The 20,689-nt window shown below is 43.3% G+C and overlaps 1 protein-coding gene across 1 annotated transcript; it reads right to left on the reverse strand.

Moving 5' to 3' along the window:
* Positions 1-3,670: 3,670 nt before the first annotated feature.
* On the reverse strand, positions 3,671-19,888 carry LOC113053524 (tripartite motif-containing protein 16-like protein). The gene is made up of 8 exons (XM_026218641.1): positions 19,848-19,888; positions 8,465-8,756; positions 8,291-8,371; positions 6,819-6,914; positions 6,440-6,673; positions 5,258-5,417; positions 5,117-5,176; positions 3,671-4,563 (listed from the first exon to the last, which is right to left on the reverse strand). Exons 2-8 carry the CDS (start codon positions 8,741-8,743, stop codon positions 4,031-4,033), a joined length of 1,443 nt encoding a protein of 480 aa, XP_026074426.1. The 5' UTR covers positions 8,744-8,756; positions 19,848-19,888; the 3' UTR covers positions 3,671-4,030.
* Between the last annotated feature and the right edge of the window lie 801 nt (positions 19,889-20,689).

Consider the following 20,689-nt stretch of genomic DNA (forward strand, 5'->3'; position numbering starts at 1 on the left):
GAGATAAAAACTGCTACAGACATGTCAGTCCATGTGTGCTGCCAAAACCCAATGCTGCAGTATTGAACCACCATATTACATACACACTGTCTGCTCAAAATAAAGATATTTGTTAGACATCCAGAATGAAAATAAATTATAAAAAGTTATAATTATAATATTTGTTTTATAATTTTTATTATATATCTTTCTATCATTTGAGAGAAACAGTATCGACAACATCCTTTCTGGTGCATCTTTGTCAGGTGTGGGGAGAGGCCAAGGACTCAAGCACAAAGCATTGATGGACTTTTATCAGTACTAAAAATAAACAGAAAGGTACAGAAAAACCAATGGAAAGAGCAGTCCAGAGCAGATGACAGCGAAATCAACTCCAAAGACAAGAGGCATATTAAGCAAAGTTTCAGATTTACAGTTGGCAAAACCAAACAACTCCAATACCGTTTAATTCAGGCACAACAGCCTCACAAAGCTCACTATAAAATGTTTTATAGTCAAATCTGGGTTCAATCAATGGTTTATGATTAACTCTGTGTGTACCTGAAATATATTAATGCATGACATAGGGGCAAATTCCATGAATTGTACTGTTTCTGAACCAATATACACAGTAACTACTCTATTCATATATTTAGTTCATCAGCAGTTCAAGGGGTCTTTTATATCTATTATTCATCATATTTTTATAAACATAACATATCATAATTCAAGCCATATTTTGAATCAATGGTGTTTGAATGAAAAAAAAGACAACTACAATACATCCTATTTTCAGGATAACCATACTCAAACAGGTTGTTAGTTTTTTATTTACAGAAAGATGAAGGCAAACTGATGAGCAAACTGCACAGGTAACATTAATAAATAGGTGGATGATGATGATGACGATGATGGACTTTCCACACAGGTGACGGAGCAGTGAAGACAACACAATAATCTCATACGTATCCTTCTGACACAGGTTTATACTGGATCGCTGGAGACATGGAGGATACTCAGGCAGTGAGTAGCAGACACAGGAGATTAGGAGAGATTACTGGAGAATATCTCTAGAGATCCACAACGTGAGTATCACAGGTAGAGGCTCTGCATTAGTGTAATATGACACTGTGTAATATTTTCTCCATTTGTCTGGACTTTTATGTTGTATTTGCTGTTTCCTGTTATAGTTCATGTACCTTTGTTTCATTGGTCCCCTTAATTGTATCCCTTAACATGTCTAGCTTCCTTGTTATCTTGTAATCTTCTCTGTGGATATACAGCCCAGTGCTTCAGTCCGTCTTTATCAGTCGATGTCTTGCATGTTGGTTAGCTGTTGCATTTCTGTTTCCTGTGTGAATTATCTGTTTGTTTGTTTGTTTTTAATAAACTTAAGCTGCACTTGGATCAAGTTTCTGACCATATAATATTTTTATGTAGCAACTGGGATGTTAGCATGGTGGCATAGTTGTTGCTTTATTCCAAATAAATAGATCCACAAACTAATGTAAAGAGATTTACAAATAATTAAACAGCAATCTAAAAATCTACAGGATGCGATTCACAAATTAATGGAATGCTAAGTTGTGTTTGTGACATTAAAATGTATTTGTGATTTTTTTTTTTTTTTATTAATTGCAAATCTCATATTATTTGTGTCAATATGTTGGAGGATGATGGCTGGCCAGCATATATGATGACAAAGGTTTATATTTTTAGTTTCCACATTTTTATTTTATGAATGTAATTCCAATAAGCAAAACTTGTTTTCATTTCACATTTCTTCAAAGACTTGAGAGTGAAGACGTGATTTGCAAAATGGCTAATTCTAAAAAAGATGTTTTCAAATAACCACAATTAACTAAATACATAAGCTATTTTTTGTTGTTTTTATGATGAGAATGTACTGCAATCAAATGAATATGCATCAGTATGTCTGAGATCATCTGCAATAGCTCTATCCTGCTTTAACAGTTGCTAAATGTAAGCAGACTTTACATGTACAGATGCTCACCTCTGCCAAAACACATGTAACTGACTACAACTCAAACACACCACCAGTTTCTCACTTATGTTTCAACTTCAGTTGCTTCTTCTCTTAACATGCCACAAAATGCTTTCACTATGTTTCTGTTTTGTAGTAAAGAAGAGAAGTGTTTTCAGACGTTACACCTCAGACACCAAGCAGTCTCTTGAGTCATCATCTTTATTATAATTCTCTGACTGGACTAACAAGAAACAGAGCCAAAGAGGAAGTAAGTTCAAGTAAATGTCTGCATTGACCTCTGACCTCTGCTTTTCTGCAGAACTCAAAAGAAGATACTTTGAAGAATGTAATCAAAGTTTTGGGTGAACTTCACTTTATCACTTTAATTATGATGGTACACACGTTAAATATAAATCATGCTGGGCAATCATTGCAAGTAGTACTGTGAATAGTCTGTTGAACAACATGTGCATGATTACAATATATGTTTAACTTAGATACTTGTATATTATTTGCTCTTTAGAAGAGCAGAAATGAAGGCTCCCACCAGATGAAGATGTGGAAAGACATGTTAGAAAACAAGCACAGTTCCTGATAAGACATTCGGAAAATAAGCAACAACCAAGGAACAGCAGCCACTGATTCACTCAGAAAGGATCCTTAGTAATAATTAGGTCATCATTTAAATTATTCTGCCATGTACAAAAAGGATTTAATTAACTATTTTTTGAAAGTGTTTAATGTTTTAAGTTTTACTTACATTTTACAATCTTATTGTACAACTGCTATTTTCTTTCCTTCTTATTTTCTGTAATTGCATGGTTATGTAAACTAGATAAAAAAGTTTGTCAAGACAAACTTTAAGTTGGCTTGAGAAAGCCTGACCAGAAAGTTTGAAAAGTTTGAAAATGTGAAAAGTTTAAAAAGATTTAAAAGTTTAAGAAGTTTAAAAAAGACAGTGATTAACATATTGCTAGCATAACAAGCAAGTGACTACCATGTCATTAGCATAATTAGCAAAGTTGTTAGCATGATTAGCAAGTGACTAGCATGTACTTAGCAAGATTAGCAAGGTATCTAGCATGTCGCTAGCATAATTAGCAAGTGACTAGCCATGTCGCTAGCATGATTAGGAAGTTACTAACATGTCTCTAGCACGTTTCTAGCATGATTACTAACATGCGACTAACCTTTTGCTAGCATGATTTTAGCATGATTACCATGTCGCTAGCATGTTTCTAGCATGATTAGCATGCAACTAACATGTCTCTAGCATGATTAGCATGTTGCTAGCATGATTTTACCATGATTAGCATGTTGCTAGCATATTTCTAGCATGACTACCATGCAACTAGCATGTTGTTAGCATGATTTTAGCATTATTAGCATATTATTAGGATAGATAGATAGATAGATAGATAGATAGATAGATAGATAGATAGATAGATAGATAGATAGATAGATAGATAGATTGAAATAGTCAGATAGATAGATAGATAGATAGATAGATAGATAGATAGATAGATAGATAGATAGATAGATGAGTTTGAGTTGAGTTGAGTTTAAATTGATTAGCATCAAAGCTTGATTGAGTCTAATGGGATTTGGAGCTTGGGTCATCTGAACATCCTGTCAATGAAAGTCTATGGGATTTTAATGTTTTTTTAATATAAATTTTTAAGAAAACCGTAACTCAAACCAGTCTAAAAAGATATAGCACACCAATTCAGAACAGTATGAAGGTCTGACCCGAGTTTGGAGTATGTAGCTTGAATTTGTCCAAAAATTTTGCGGCCAGAAAAATAAGAAGAAGAAGAAGAAGAAGAAGAAGTTTAAATAGGATTTCAGTAAGTAATAAATTGTGTAAATACATTTTCCTCATGCCAGCTTGATCAAATGAGATCTTTAATGGATTTTAAAATTGCATTCATAATAATGTGATGTTTAAATATTTATGTCATGTTATTTATATTATAATCTATATTATTAAAATGAAAGTAATAATTTACTAAACTCCATAATATAATTTCACTGCCCTGATATGTAGAGCCGGCTCTCCATAATCTATAGATCGCACAGTTTCACTGCTGACCCACTAATAACTGCAAACCCAATATAGAGAGGTTGAGTGAATGTGGTCTGGACTCTGTGGATGAGGCTCATTGTGTGAGAGACGCTGTAGAAGGACAGAGTCCCTGCTCTGTGATCCACATACACTCCAATTCTCCAGCAGCCACTGAAGCGTACAGGGAGTTCAGTATGATTGTCATTGTGACTAAATGAGCATCTGGAGGTAGAGCAGATCAAACTCCAGGATTGATCATTATATCCAAACACACACTCATTTCTCTGTCCCTTCCTGTTGATGTATATATAAGACACTGATATACACACAAATCCACTCCCGCTCCACTCCAGCTCCCAGTAACAGCGTCCACACACACTCTCTCTAAACAACACCTGAGGAAAATAACAAAATCTGTCTGGATGATCAGGATACTGCTGGACTACATCAGTGAAGGTAACCGCTCTGTTCCTCTCAGACAGACAGAGGTGTTTATTCACTGCGTTTGGATCCAGAGTGAACCGACTGGAGTCTGATGGAGATAAAACATGCAAAAACATGAATCAACCTGAAGAATGAGACACTGAAAAAATCCCCACCACAAATGCATAGACAGAGTTTTAACAAACAGTGAAAATAAAAATCATAAATAAATAAACAGTACAGAGAATGAAAATACACAGTGCTCTTGAACCAAAATATCAGCCATTCTTGAAACACTGATCGACCAATCAGATTTAAACAGTCCGTTGAAACGATCTGTTGTATAATTTCAGTACTAAGCAATATTGTATAAACTAATATATATTTTTTAATTATGATATATTAATATTACTTCCATGGATTTCAAGTACTATAATTGTGACAGTTTTAATACGTCTTGGTTATATGTTTATAATATAAATATTTACTTTTAATGTATCTACAATTAACCTTTCAGCATGTTGCTGGATTGCTGAAAATGTATCAGAAATGTGTTAAATCAAAAAAACATGTCTGTATTGATAGGACATGCCAGTTATTTTTGTAATGGCTAAATAAACATAAATAGATTTTAATAAAAATGTAAATGTATTGTGTCTTACACTGAAGGAACTCCTCTCTGATCTTGGGTTCGTTGGTGGGAATAATTTCAACATATGTTACTAAGAGAATAAACAGACACAATTATTAATTTTGTAAACATTCTATGATGACTGAGAGATAATGTATGTCTGCTGCTTTACCTCTGCCAGGTATTTTATCTATCTCCTCTCGACAGAAATCCTCCAGCTTTTCTTTGAGTTGAGAGACAGAATTTCTCACTTCATCAAAAGAGAGGAGAGAGCTGACAGTGATGTTGGGTTCATCTGCAGATTCAGGAGATACAGCGAGAGACTGGAAACTCTACAAAAAGATAAAGAAACAAAACAAAAACCTTCATGACCGCGGCTCAGTGTCACGGTTGGGAAACCTTGATCTTGGGTTGTTTACACTTTGTGGTGAATTCTGTGTGTTCTGCGTCTGCACTGATTAGTTGTGGGCGTCTCCGTTAATTGTATCAGCAACAGCTGCAACTCATTACTCATCTCCTATATAATGGCTTGTCTCACGTCTTGTGTTTGTGAGATCGTTGTTTCATGTCGTTGTGTTTCCCCCGTCTGGCTTCTGTGTTAGTTTGTGTTTGGATGTCTGTGTTTTCCCTAGAACCTCATCCACTCTCCGCACGATCACTCAGCCACGGACACTTACCTTCGGCTCTGTTCCCCGCAGTTCCTGTGCCACTCTCTCCTGCTGCCTCATGCCGTCAAGACCCGGACTCCTCACCTACACTCCACTACCGTCTGGATTTCTCACCTTCCACCGTCTCCCTGGAGTGTTATCGCCTCATCGTCTTTGTCTGTCTTTGTATTATATCTCATCATCTCATTAAATCCTGTTAACTCGCTATTGTTTCTGGACTGTCTTTTTACCAGCCGTCACACTCAGCTGCACCAGTTTGATTGTATCTGTGCTTTATTTGCAATGGTTGTGTTATGCCTAAATCATTTGCATAGTGTTCTAATGGGCAATTCTAGTAATTTCCACTCTACTTCAGAGCTTACTACCTCTATATGACTTTATATTTATTGTATTATCCATGAAGTAAAAATCATTCTCATGTTAAAAAAAGTAATATCACTACCTCTCTTCAAAAAGCCACATAACCGATTCATCATTCATGCCCGTAGCACAAACAGTGCAGGATGAGTTAAGCACTAAAATATAATACTTAGGGTTAACAGTTTGTTTAGTTTGCATAAGTGTGAGCACCAATATTAATAATACATACCACCAATTACATGAAAATGAAGAAAGACTCAGATGGTAAAGCTTTAATACAAAGCTGAAGGACTTCTGTATTAAACTGTTCTGTATTTTCAGGTTACCTTGAGGAACTTGTTGTGATCATGTGTTTGTGAAATCTGCTCCAGTTCAGCGCCTCTCCTCGTCAGATCATCAATCTCCTGCTCCAGTCGATATATGAGTCCTTCAGCTCGACTCACTGCAGCCTTTTCCCGTTCTCTGATCCGCTGTTTCAACTCAGAGCGGCTTCTCTCAATGGAGAGGATGAGCTCAGTAAAGATCCTCTCACTGTCCTCCACTGCTGTCTGTGCAGAGCGCTGTTAGACACACATCACAATCAGCTCATACTGGTGTCTCACACAGCCTGTGACCCACAGTGGGCTTCAGTGGGACTGAAAAAGCTCAAACACAGGAAGAGAGTCCAAACTGAGTTTTAAGCGTTTGTTCTTCCTTCAAACTCACCTTATGAGACTCCACAGCCTCTCTCAGCTCCTCAAGATCTTTCTCCCTCTGCTGGATTCTCTGCTGGAATTTTCTCTTTCTCTCTTCCAAAACCACCTGTATGAAAATCAAATATTAGTGTAAACTTCAGAAATACTACGTGAAATTGTATGTAGTATGCAAATGCAAACTATATAATATGAGACTTTAAAAAAGATGAACAACTATGAAGAAAACCATGACTGAAAAGATAATTATCATATAGCTTCTGCAGCTGCTGCTGGGCTTAATGGGACTAACAGAGCTTTGGCATCGGAAAAGAGTCCACTCCAAAATAATTCTTAATCTTCTGTTCCCTTTCGGTCAGTAAATTTTGACGTCACATCAATGGTGACCGAAGAACAGGTATCTCGCCAGAGAGACCAATCCACTTTGAGTGCAACTAAATGAGCCAATGAACACATGCTGCATGCTGCGGTATTTCGCATCTGGCGGGCACACCCCGCAACGTGAGTATAAAAGGAAGCAGGTGCACCGGATTAATTCTGTCACAGTGTCTGGGTTGTGTTCCCTGGGAATCCACTAGATGTCCTCCTTCCCCACGGTGTCTGTCACTTTATGATCACATTCCTCACGTTCTCTGCTTAATTATCGCACCCAGCTGTGACTAGTTACCAATCATCACATTCTGTCAATTTCCCATTAGCGTTTGTCTCTCCTTGTGTATTTAACCCGATCTGTCTTAGCATGTGTCACAGAGTCCTTGTTTAATTCATGTCCGTCAGTTCGTGCCCTTGCCTTGTGTTCATGTTTGATTTATGTTTGGATTGATGTTTTGGTTTTTGACTCATGCCTGGACTGCTTATTCTCTGTGGATTAACCCTTAATAAAGACGTACTCGCAATTGGTTCTCTCTCCGTGAATCCTTGTATCACCGGTCGTGACAAATTCATCCTTTCGCTTTTGAGCCGAAAATTGGTCTTTGTGCAGACAGCCACACCAGGAGTGTTTGTGGTGGTCAACTCCCCTGTGTGCTTCAGCACAAAAGAGCAATCTCTAAAAGAGCAACACAAGTGATCGCGGCTTTATAAAGATGTCTTATCACCCGTGCATTTCTGGATGTGGCTGCTCTCTAACGCCTAAGGACGGTCACAATCACTGCCTCATGTGTCTGGGCATTCAGCATGCTGAGGAAGCATTCGTGGATGGTGCATGTTCTCTTTGTGGGGCCATGACCAACTCGGAGTTGCATTAAAGATTCACATCAAATGTGGTGGAGTCCCTCTGCCTCTGCTGCGATCCAGTGCCTGAGGGATTTAGACAGGATGAAATACCGCATGCCAGTGTCCATTAGCTCGTTTAGTTACACTCAAAGTGGATTGGTCTCTCTGGCGAGATCCCATTAGTCGGTAACCACCGATGTGACGTCTCCTTTACTTCTTTTGGGGAACGAGGGTTACATACGTAACCAAAACGTTCTTCTCCAAACTCACTTTATGAGACTCCACAGCCTCTCTCAACTCAAGATCTTTTTCCCACTGCTGAAACTTTCTTTGTCGCTCTTTCAAACTCATCTGGATACAAAGACAAATAAAACTGTTGTAATGTCAGGATTTATGTGAATGGGGTTTGCAACTTATAGATTTGTCTTTTCTTTGAGTACAGACCTCCCACTCCACACCTTCAGGTCCAGTCTGGAGTTTAGTCTTAGTCAGTTGCTCCACCACTTCAGCCAGCATTGTGTTTTTATTTAAAGCAGGTCTTGGAGTGGAGGTCTGTCTGCATTGAGGACAGCTGTAGACGCCCATCAGATCCTCCTGATCCCAGCACTCTGTAATACATCTCATACAGAAACTGTGTCCACAGGGAATGGTCACTGGATCCTTCAGGAGATCCAGACACACCGGACAGCTGAACTGGTCCTGAGAAAAACTGGTTTCTGCCATTTCACTGCATGTGCTTTCAGAAAGAGAAACAAATAAAAAAAAAGATCAACAGGTGCCTTTCTCCAGGTGCATTCAGGGAACAGGTTTCTCTGTATTTTACTGTGTGCTAGTTCAGATGGTGAGCGTGATTCCACCAAGTACAACATGTTCCTGGATCAACATCCTTGTTGATCCTGGAGCAACATTCCAATCAACCAAGCAGAACAGAGATCTAACTTTTCAAGAAATATCTGTTTTAGGCTTAAAATCAGGGTTAGGTGCTTCTACACTCTTGTTAATCATTTACTCTTGTAAACCATCATTTCTCACTGATTTTAGGAAACAATTATGGGTAAGGTTAGGTTTAGGGGCAGGGATTGGGATAAGTCTATATTTTTGGACAATAATGTTGATACAGGATCATCAAAAGATTTTGACCCAGGAACCTGTCTCACTATCAGTTCAGATAGTGTCAAAAAAAAAAAACCCAGACACCTGAGAAACAACAAATTATTCTAGAGTATTCTCCTCCAGTATGATTAGTATGCAGCCCACACTACACAGGTTAAGCTTTTTCTAAGAGGAGACGTACCTTCTTCTTCTTCTTTTGATTCTTCTTCTCAGTAAGTTGTCGTTATATTAAGTACGACACCGAGACTGCAACGCAACATTGTGCAATTTCTAGTTACTTACTTTCTATTCAATCACTTGCATATTTTGCTTTGTCTGACCGCTGAACTTCTGTTGTCGAATTTTTGTGGCTTTCTGTAGTTTCGTATTCAGTCAGGAGATGATCACGCTTAGGCCGGCGACACACTGGATGCGTGGCGCAAGTGTCTCAGCTGCGTGGCGTGTCTGTTTTTAATTCGGCTCCCATGTTAACAGGTTAGAGCTTGAAGACTTGCTTGCGGCTCGAGCCGCGAGGAAAATGCGTGCATGCTACAAATAGAACCGACCCCTATTTTTCACACGACACGTGCGCATGTTGGAAGCGTTTCCAGGCAAAATATAATAGGAAACTATGTTTATATGTCATTTTAAACACAAATACATATTAATTCATGACATTTTGATATTTGAAAGTCTAGGCTGACATAAATTCAGATATAAATGTAATTAAAAAAAATAATTAAATAATTATCGATTGTCAAATATTGCACCTGTTAAACATACTATATTTTGCTGTCAATACTGTTGACGGTGTCCTATATCAGTAGGAGTAGGTGTTGGTGTATAAAAAAAAGTTGATGTTGTCATGAAGACAAGATCCTGGTCTGTCGGCGGCCTCCCTCTATGTCACCTCCATCAGCAGCAGCGCGACAGCGCAGCGTCAGGCACGCTTCTGGTGTGTAAAGGCACAGAAAACACGAGGCAGCCACCACGCTCCTGACAAGCAGCAGAGACGCCACGCAGCCAATGTGTCACCGGCCTTACCCCTCATTTACACTGAACACGTGTGCGGCGCATTACGGCTGCGACACGGCTATTGGAGCTGATCGCGCCTATTCTAGTCAATGCTTGTGTTGGAAGTACCCCTCTACACACTAACAGAATCCCAGGAACTAGAGCCAAACAGATATTTTAGAAGCCTTAAAATCCAATTTATTCCTTAGAATTCACACACTAAAACTAAGACAGATTTTGCCACAATGAATAAATACACAGTTTTCTACAAATAAAATAAGATCTGTTCCCAAACAACAGCTATCCAGATTGCTCTTCAAGCTGGCCGTTTAAGTCAACCCACGCCGGGGGAGGAGAAGGGAGGGCGTGGCGACAGCGAGACACAGGGGTTCCCTGGAGGCGTGGCCGAATGCAGACGCGTTAGAGCGGGGAATCCCGGAAACGTCTTCACCACCGGCAACGTATCTTCTCCGACCCAAACAAGGAGTAATATGGCAAATCAATAAAAGACAGAACCGCAACAGAGCTCAAACTCTCATTCCTGGACGAGTGCAGAAAAAAACTACTTTCCTGTCCAGGATGGGAATGACGCCTTCCACTCCTTTGCGCTGTCGAGCAGGCGGCCTGTCTCCAGTGTGGCTTGGCAACTTTCTGTCCTATAAAGAATCAGCAAAAAGGAAGTCCTCAGCAAAGCAACCACAGCAAGCGCTAGACCATCTGCATCAAGCAATGGATTTCGAGAGGAAAAAAAAAGAACGTCCCTTTATAGGAATACTTGCGTGCGTTGTTTACTCGTATCTTCGATCAATCGTGTTGTCTGCCAGCCGAGGAGCACCCGCATAGGAAAGATAGATCAGCGTCCGGACTCCCCCCCTGCATCGTAAGTTTCCGTCCCTTTTATAGAGCTATAAGTTTATGATTATAATGATAAGGAGGTGTGGCAGCCATTTAGTCAATGGGGATCACCTGTAGTAGTCCATTACACACCCACAGTAGGCTTCCAACAAAACAACGTTAACACACGTGCTCATTATAAACACACATCACACATGCTCAATATCTTTACACACTGACACTGCACACTACACTGCAATCAAATTAAAACACACCCATTACAAGGGAGCCATACTATCCCTCAACCCACTTTACATTTTCCCCATCTGACAGCTACCCCCCCACTTTAACATAAGTCGTCCCGACTATGTCACCACTTGGTACCTCAATGGCCGGGTGCCCTGTGTAGATCGCTGGGAGCGACGTGGCCCTAGGGACTCTTCTGCAGGGGCTTCTGATGGTGGACATTCCATCTCTGTGGGACCATCATGTACCTGAAGGGCTGTACTGGGCCTCCCTTGAGAGTCAGGGTCGCTGCTAGTGGCCTCCACCTCCTCTAATTGAGTTAATTCCAAGTGTGGTGGAGGGTCTGGAACAGTTACCTCAGGTACTGGTGGGGGCCGAGTGCTCCAGAATACCAGGGGTCTGTATCCACGGTGGTTACCACCCCCCTGTGGCCAAGATATTCCTTCCTCCTGGATGGATTGTGCCGGTTCATTGGCTGGCAGCTGTGGAAAAGACACTGGACACACTCGCAAGTTATTCCTATGAGCAGTACGAATAGGACCTTCCTCACCTTCTGGACGAATCAGGTATACCGGTCGGCCCGGGCGCAGTTGGGAAACTACCACAAAGGGTGTTGGTCGCCATCGAGGTGCCAGCTTTCCATGGGCTCGCCGACGGAAGTGCCTAAGGAGAACATGCTCCCCAACTAGGAGGTCCAATGCCCTGGCTCTCTGATCCCGACAAGCTTTATCATTTTGCTGCCTCTGCCAGGTATGTTGTTGGACTACTTTGTACGCCTGGCTAAGTACCTGGTTGTGGGACTGGACCCACCCATTAAGGGTCTGTCGCTTGGTCACCGGCCCAGCCTCATGAATCCAATCTACTGGGAGCCTTGCATGTCTTCCAAAAACAACATAGTGAGGAGTGAGTCCAGTGGTACCATGTGGAGTATTATTGTACGCCTGAAGAAGGGCAGGTAATCTCGATGGCCACTGGAACTGTGCCTCATCTGTTAAGGTTCCCAGCAGCTTCAGGAGTGTCTGGTTAAATCTCTCACAGGCTCCGTTACCCTGCGGATGGTACGCCATAGTACGCTTCATCCGGCATCCATACAAGAGACAAAGCTGCTGAAATAAATCTGAAGTAAAGGCCGCTCCGCGGTCCGAGAGGATATACTCCGGGCTCCCATACACCTGGAACAGGTTCTTCCATACTGCCTTAGCAGTAGTGGCAGCGGTTTGATCCTTTGTGGGCACTGCAAGAGCGTATTTTGAAAACAAATCGGTCATTACCAGAATATAGGGATGCGCGTCTCCTGGACGACCCAATGACAAAAAGTCAATGCCTATCATCTGAAATGGATATGAAGTCTCTATGGGCACCAAAGGTGCTCTTACCTCGGGGCCTGCTTTGTACACCACACACCTAGGGCATTCAGCAGCCCACCCAATCGAGTCCCGTCTCATCCCATGCCAGAAAAAGCGCTTCTTCAGCAGGGAGAGTGTTCTCTCCGCACTAGGATGGCCACCTTCTATGTGGTATTCCTGCCACAGAGTTTTCGTTTGGGCACTGGGAACCAAGATCTGGTTACAGGACTCACCCATATGCCCCTCGGTTCTGGGTATTCTCCGCAGGGCATCCTGGCCTACTTCAATCTGGTCCCACTCCCGTAAGAGCTGCTGGAGTCCCACACTTAGTCCAACCTGTTCTTCTACAGGAGGGGGTCGACCCTGTTGTTTCCAGGAGAGCAACTGACTTAAGTCAGGATCTTCACGTTGTCATTTGTACCACACAGATTGTTCTGTAAAATCCCCCCCCCCCTCAGTGGACTTTGCTCCCACCAGCCAGGTCATAACCTCTTGTTGTTTCCCTGGAAGTCTAGATAGCACATCAGCATTACGGTTAGCAGTCCCCGGACGGTATCGGATTGTATACTTAAAATTGGCTAGCTGGGCTGCCCACCGTTGTTCTACTGCGCCAAGCTTCGCTGTCTCCAAGTGCACGAGTGGATTATTGTCGGTAAAGACTTCTACCTCCATTCACCACAAATAGTCTTTGAACTTGTTGGTCAGTGCCCACTTAAGGGCCAGTAGTTCTAACTTGAACGAGCTGTAATTCTGGTCATTCCTTTCCGTAGGGGGGAGACTTCGACTGGCATAGGCAATGACACGTTCTTTTCCATCCTGAACCTGGGCCAACACTGCACCCAGACCCTCCAGGCTCGCATCAGTGTATAAACGGAAAGGTAGGTTGAAGTCAGCATAAGCTAAAATGGGAGGACTCACCAAAACTTCCTTCAGCTGTTGAAATGCCTGTTCACACTCTGTGGTCCAATGGATGGGTGCAGTCTTGTGGGCGGTTGCCATGCCGCGTAACAGACCATGGAGGGGAGCAGCAATCTTTGCGAACCCAGGAATATACCGACGGTAATATCCCACCAATCCAAGAAAGGACCGGACCTGGCGGACATTCTGCGGGGCAGTCCAGGCCTGGATGACTGCAGTCTTCTCAGGGTCAGTGGCTACCCCTTCTGAGCTTACTATATGTCCCAAATAGGTCACTTGTTTCTTGAATAATCGACACTTTCTGGGCTGGAGTTTTAAGCCATGGCCACTGAGTCGCTCAAACACTCTGTCCAAGTCCTGAAGGTGCTGATCAAAGCTTGATGAATACACAATGACATCATCGAGGTATATTAATAGTGATTCATTCAAAAATTCACCAAGACAGCGCTGCATGAGTCTTTGGAACGTTGCTGGTGCGTTACAAAGCCGAAAGGGCATACGCTCAAACTCATATAGCCCTTGAGGGGTGGTAAAGGCAGTCTTCTCCCTGTCCCGCTCGTCCACCTCGACTTTCCAGTAGCCACTGGCCAGGTCCAATGTCGAGTACCATTGGGCACCTTTGAGACTAGTCAGAGACTCCTCGATGCGGGGGAGGGGGTAAGCATCTTTATGCGTGGCAGAGTTCAACTTCCGGTAATCTACACAGAATCGCCAGGACCCATCCTTCTTTTTTACGAGTACAATGGGTGCAGCCCACGGGCTAGAACTCTCCCTGAAGACCCCACCATCCAGCATATTCTTCAACAAGCTCTTTAATTCAGGATATAATGAGGGTGGGACTGGTCTGTATCGCTCACGGCTAGGAGGGGCAACCCTGGTGTTGATCTGGTGTTTCACAATATTAGTGTGGCCAAAGTCCTCATCATGCGCCGCAAAGATGGAACGCCATTTCACCAACAACTCCTGCAGGCGTTGGCGCTGCTCCTGGTTCAATGCAGCACCCTCTTGTTCCAGGCCAGATGGTAAGGTGGGGGGATCGGCACAGACAGTGCTGACCCCAACTTCAACCACTCCAGGGCTGCCCGGTGTCAGTATAAGCTCCCTCTGCCCTACGATGTGTTCGGGGGGCAGTGGGGTAATCTCTGCAAGTGGACGACGCTGGGGGACCTCTACAGGGAACATAGTTGGATTGCAGAGCCTCAAAGGTAGGCGGACATCATGCACTACAGCAATAGTGCGTGCTGTACGCCAACTTGACTCCTCCTCTGCCATTGGTTCACTGTACAGTTGTCTCTAGGCACTTCATCACTCGTTCGACACCACAGCACCATCTCTGTCTGAGGAGGAATAACAACAGAAGGCTGCTTGGTTAGCTTTGCCACCCCATGTCCCAATGCTGTTAACCCCTTCTGCTGTATTCGTCGACACACTGCAAAGGCCTTCTCCCATAAATTACCTTCAGTTGCCGCCACAGCAGCCCGGAAAGCCACCACCCCTGGATGGATACCCTGCATGAGTTCTTTCCAGCATTCGGTTATCACATTCATTCCCAAGACTGCCCTGTCACTGCCCAAACACTGGTCTTCAACAATTATCACACCCTTGTTAGTAATGTATACCCCTCCTACCTTAAAGTCCATCATGGCATTGCCTATGTAAGGTATTCGTAGTCCATTGGCTGCCTTCAGTGTCAACAAGTTAGATTAATCTATTGTATTAAGGACGGTCTCCTGGAGTTGGCTCTTAAACAGGGTCTCACTAAAGAGGGTCACTTGAGAACCTGTATCCAAAAGACACTTAATTCGTTTACCATTAACTTCAACTTCTACTCCAGGACACGTACCTATTAAAGCAGGTTTTGACAACGGACCACCCTCTGTCGCATTCACCCCCGCCACTCCTTCCCCTGTGACGGGGGTCGCTAAAAACCCTTTGATTGTCCTCGCCTTGGGCAGTATCTTTGTGTATGACCTGCTTCACCACAATCCAGACAGATTGGCCGGCCATGTACGTCCCACTGATAATTCATGGTGGATGGAGGCGGACGTTGACGTCGCACTGGAGGAGGAGCCTGCCGGGTCCCAGGAATGGCTGATTGGCTAACTACCGGAGCCACATAGGGAGATTGATTCCGCAGTTCTTCTACCAATTTGCTACTAAGGGTTTTTAATTGCGCTGCCAGCTCATCCCGCAGCTCGGACTTCAGGGTCTCTCGGAGGTCATCCAGGTCAGACTTACGTCCACCCCTTGCATCAGAAGAAACTACTTGGGTACGAATAGTATGAGCCTCTGCTTCAGCAGGGGAGCTGTCTAACTCCCTTTCCAATACACGAGCTTCTTTCAGGACGGCCTGAAATGTTAGCCTCTCGTCTCTTCGCAAAAGTCGCTGTAACTCATGTCTCACTGGTCCTGTCCGAAGGCCCAACACCAATTGGTCGCGTAATAGGGCATCTTCGTCCATGGCAGCATTTCGTTCGGTGGCGCACCACCTAGCATAGCATTCTCGTAGCCTCAAGCCAAATAGACTGACGCCCTCATCTGAACCCTGGTGACATTTATAGAACTCTGCACGTCGCTGTGCATGGGTGGCTGTATCCCCAAAAATTCTTCCTAAGGCCTCTATGACTTTCTCACCATCGGCACGGTCCGCATCCGGTAGGAGGGCTGCTTCCCGTCGGACTTCTCCATCCAGTGTACTAAAGACAAAATCTACCTGTTGTTGGCCATTCAGGGGTTGGGCACGCAGCATGGCTCTCATCTGGGTCTGCCATTCTCCAAACCTGTGTCGCTCCCCAGCGAACTTAGGGGCCCAGGACGCACTAAAAAACCAGGGCATAATTAGTGGCGACATAGGTGGAACTGTTATATTACTACCTGACTGCCCGTCATCATTCTGTTGGCTCATGTTGCTGGGACCCTGCCGACTACGCCAAAAATGTCGGAAGTACCCCTCTACACACTAACAGAATCCCATGAACTAGAGCCAAACAGATATTTTAGAAGCCTTAAAATCCAATTTATTCCTTATAATTCACACACTAAAACTAAGACAGATTTTGCCACAATGAATAAATACACAGTTTTCTACAAATAAAATAAGATCTGTTCCCAAACAACAGCTATCCAGATTGCTCTTCAAGCTGGCCGTTTAAGTCAACCCACGCCGGGGGAGGAGAAGGGAGGGCGTGGCGACAGCGAGACACAGGGGTTCCCTGGAGGCGTGGCCGAATGCAGACGCGTTAGAGCGGGGAATCCCGGAAACGTCTTCACCACCGGCAACGTATCTTCTCCGACCCAAACAAGGAGTAATATGGTAAATCAATAAAAGACAGAACCGCAACAGAGCTCAAACTCTCATTCCTGGACGAGTGCAGAAAAAAAATACTTTCCTGTCCAGGATGGGAATGACGCCTTCCACTCCTTTGCGCTGTCGAGCAGGCGGCCTGTCTCCAGTGTGGCTTGGCAACTTTCTGTCCTATAAAGAATCAGCAAAAAGGAAGTCCTCAGCAAAGCAACCACAGCGAGTGCTAGACCATCGGCATCAAGCAATGGATTTCGAGAGGAAAAAAAAAGAACGTCCCTTTATAGGAATACTTGCGTGCATTGTTTACTCGTATCTTCGATCAATCGTGTTGTCTGCCAGCCAAGGAGCACCCGCATAGGAAAGATAGATCAGCGTCCGGACTCCCCCCCTGCATCGTAAGTTTCCGTCCCTTTTATAGAGCTATAAGTTTATGATTATAATGATAAGGAGGTGTGGCAGCCATTTAGTCAATGGGGATCACCTGTAGTAGTCCATTACACACCCACAGTAGGCTTCCAACAAAACAACGTTAACACACGTGCTCATTATAAACACACATCACACGTGCTCAATATCTTTACACACTGACACTGCACACTACACTGCAATCAAATTAAAACACACCCATTACAAGGGAGCCATACTATCCCTCAACCCACTTTACATTTTCCCCATCTGACACTTGTGTTTACACCGGCTGTGACGCGGCACGTTTCAGAAGCTTCCCAGAAGCGGCTCTCCGCGCCGCTTCGCTAAATATAGGCGCCTAGTCTATTTTTGACGGACGCGCGTCCAAGTCGCAACGGAAATACAAAATAAAATAAAAAAATCCCTGTCAATTTCAAAATAAACACCTTGTGCAGACTCCCAAACGTATTGCATGTATATTGGCAATATATCCTAGGTAGGAGACATGAAATGGACGACGAGAGATTCATTCTGGAATCAGAAAAACACGTCGGACAGGCAAATCACGTGGTCTCACGCATCCAGTCACTCCGCTTCTGATATGCTCCCGGTGTGAGTTGGCACCGCGTGGAGGACGGAATAAACCTTGTCGCAGCCGTAATGCGCCGCACACGTGTTCAGTGTAAATGAGGGGTGTGGCCGGCGACACACTGGATGCATGGCGCAAGCGTCTCAGCTTCGTGGCGTGTCTGTTTTTAATTCGGCTCCTATGTTAACAGGTAAGAGCTTGCAGACTGCCTGGATGAGACGCGCAGAAAATGCGTGCATGCTAGAAATAGAACCAACGCCTATTTTTCACTCGACGCACGAGTGTTGGAAGCGTTTCCAGGTAAAATATAGTAGGGAAATTTGTTTATATGTCATTTTGTACACAGACACATATGAATTCATGACATTTTGATATTTTAAACTCTATAGGTTGACATAAATTCAGATAGAAATGTAATTTTAAAAATAAATAAATAATTATCGATTTTCAAATATTGCACCAGTCAAACATAGTCTATTTTGCCATTAATACTGTTGACTGTGTCCTTTATCAGTAGGCGTAGGTGTAGGTGTGTAAAAAAACGTTTATATTGTTGTCATGAAAACAAGATCCTGGGGCATGTTCAAGTTCAAAACGGTGCGCAACGTTTTGCTACGGTTTCCGGATTGAACGTCATGTTTCCTGGAAACGGCGTGCACCGGTGTGCAACGGGGTTTAAGATGTGTTTTCTCTTGTTTGGTGGGTGTGTCAGAACTGCAGTCCAATCAGCAGCAACTTGTATATAAAGCACGCGGTATTAAAGTGAACTCGCACAATGGCTTCAAGGAATATAATGTATAATAATAACACAATATAATGTGTTCGTTACAGCTCGGTATACGCAAACAACTGAAGATATTAGAAGACATGTTTGTAGTAAGTTTTATTGTAAAAATATAGGATATCAACATAATGATGTAGTTGTTTATATTTTTAGCTTCATTGCAAGTGTATGACATTTGGTATAGAAATAAACAATGGTAATTAAGTGCTTTTCCTACAAATGAGAAAGAAAATACAGGGTATTAAAACCGTTTGAACTATAAATAAAGTCAGTATGTGAGGCTAAATAGATGGCTCAAACACAAATAATGGCCTTCTCAGCTGCCATAGTTGCAACACTTGCGTCATCAGAACAGTGTGTTCAACGCATCACCGTTTCTGTTTAAAAAACGTTGTGCAACGTTTTGTCGGGGCTGAACGCAGCCCAGCTGTTTCCTTCAGCTGAATCCAGCTTCTTATTCGCAGCTTCTATTGACGCTCTCTGTTCCACCTTAAAAGATGCGATGCTTCCGCATATTGACGCTCAACTTAGGGGCAGAACTATGAAGTCAATATAATGCTCCATATATATGCAAAAGAATAAAGTTTTGCAAACGAAAATGAAAGTACTGAGAAAATTAAATGTGCTTTTTGCAAACAAAAATAAAAAATTCCAAAAGAAAATGACGTATAGGGAGACGTAAATATGTTTTTCAAACAAAATAAAGAATTACGAAAAATACTAATTAAAAACTACTAATTTGTCTGCAACGCTGCTTTTTGTGTTTCAGGCAAGTTAATCTTTACCAAGGGTAAGACTCTGCCACTCTCTGCTAAAATGCCTTGTTTAAACACACCCCACATGTCTATGCCACGATCAACACGTCATTCACGAGTGCTTGGAAAACTCCTGCCGAGTTGGAGACCCCGAACGGCATCACCAAGTATTCAAAGTGCCCTCTAGGGGTGTTAAAGGCGGTTTTCCACTCATCCCCCTTTACTGATCTGGACCAAATGATAAGCATTACGTAAATCCAGTTTTGTGAAGATGGATGCTCCCTGTAACCTCTTGAATGCAGAAGACATCAACGGCAAAGGATAGGTATTCTTTAACCGTGATGTTGTTCAGCTCTCAGTAATCAATACAAGGTTGCAGGGAACCATCCTTCTTACCAACAAAAAAGAATCCCGCCCCCGCTGGAAAAGAGGAAGGACGGATGAACCTTGATGCCAGAGAATCAGAAATATATTTCCCCATGGCCTCCCTCTCCGGAATGGAAAGAGAGTGGAGTTTGCCTTTAGGCGGGCACTTACCTGGAACAAACTCTATGGCACAGTCATAGGGACGATGCGTAGGGAGAGAAGCAGCATGAGACTCACTGAACACTTCCTTCAGGTCCAGATACTCTGCAGGCACGTTTGACCAAACCATAGTCTCTTCCTGAAAGACAGAAACAGACACAGCAGGACAAGCAGAAACCAGACAAGACTTATGACAATGTTCACTCCACAAGGTGATGGTGTTGGAACCCCAATCAACTCATGGGTTGTGTTTGACCAGCCAGGGATGACCTAACATAATGGGTGCCAAAGGGGAGTCCTTGAGGAGAAGGGACAGGGTTTCGGTGTGATTGCCAGAGGTGAGGAGAGTCATGGGTCCTGTAGTGTGGGTGACGTGTGGCAGTTCCTGGCCATTGAGTGTGCTGACAGTAATCTGATGTGACAGGGGAAGGATGGGAAGTTTCAGGTGATGTGCAAGGTTAGTGCCACCTAATAGTTGCCTGAAAACTTACTACCGGGCTGACTCTTTTACCGGACATGTGAGCAAAAGATGTCCAGAGCCACCTGCCAAGGTGCGAAACTTGATGGCCACGGAGAGATTTCCCTGCTTGACATCCGCAAGCTCTCGGGCCGCTTCCTTGCCGGCCACAACTCAGTCAAACACCCTCTTCATTTCCTTGGAGAGGGAGTGGAACGAGGCGCAGCATTGGTCATGGTTTTCCCACACCACCGTTCCCCACAGAGCAGCTCTAGTCTCAAAGGTGCGAGGCTGTAGAGAAAAATGCATGGAAAATTTTGTCAAGAATGTTCTGCAGTAATTGGGCTCACCAGAGTAGCTTTCCGGCACCGGAAGGCAAGGCTCGGGCCTCGCCAGT

The sequence above is a fragment of the Carassius auratus genome, chromosome 34 (genome assembly GCF_003368295.1).
Source record: "Carassius auratus strain Wakin chromosome 34, ASM336829v1, whole genome shotgun sequence".
In the NCBI taxonomy this organism is placed as follows: Eukaryota; Metazoa; Chordata; class Actinopteri; order Cypriniformes; family Cyprinidae; genus Carassius; species Carassius auratus.

Bases quoted from the DNA above. Each gene is read 5' to 3' on its own strand.
- LOC113053524 (XM_026218641.1), bottom strand. From the start codon at position 8,743: ATGGCAGAAACCAGTTTTTCTCAGGACCAGTTCAGCTGTCCGGTGTGT. The intron at 6,915-8,290 runs GTGAGTTTGGAG...ATTTTCATACAG, and splicing joins AGGCTGTGGAGTCTCATAAA to GTGGTTTTGGAAGAGAGAAA. The intron at 6,674-6,818 runs GTGAGTTTGAAG...TGTGTCTAACAG, and splicing joins AGGCTGTGGAGTCTCATAAG to CGCTCTGCACAGACAGCAGT.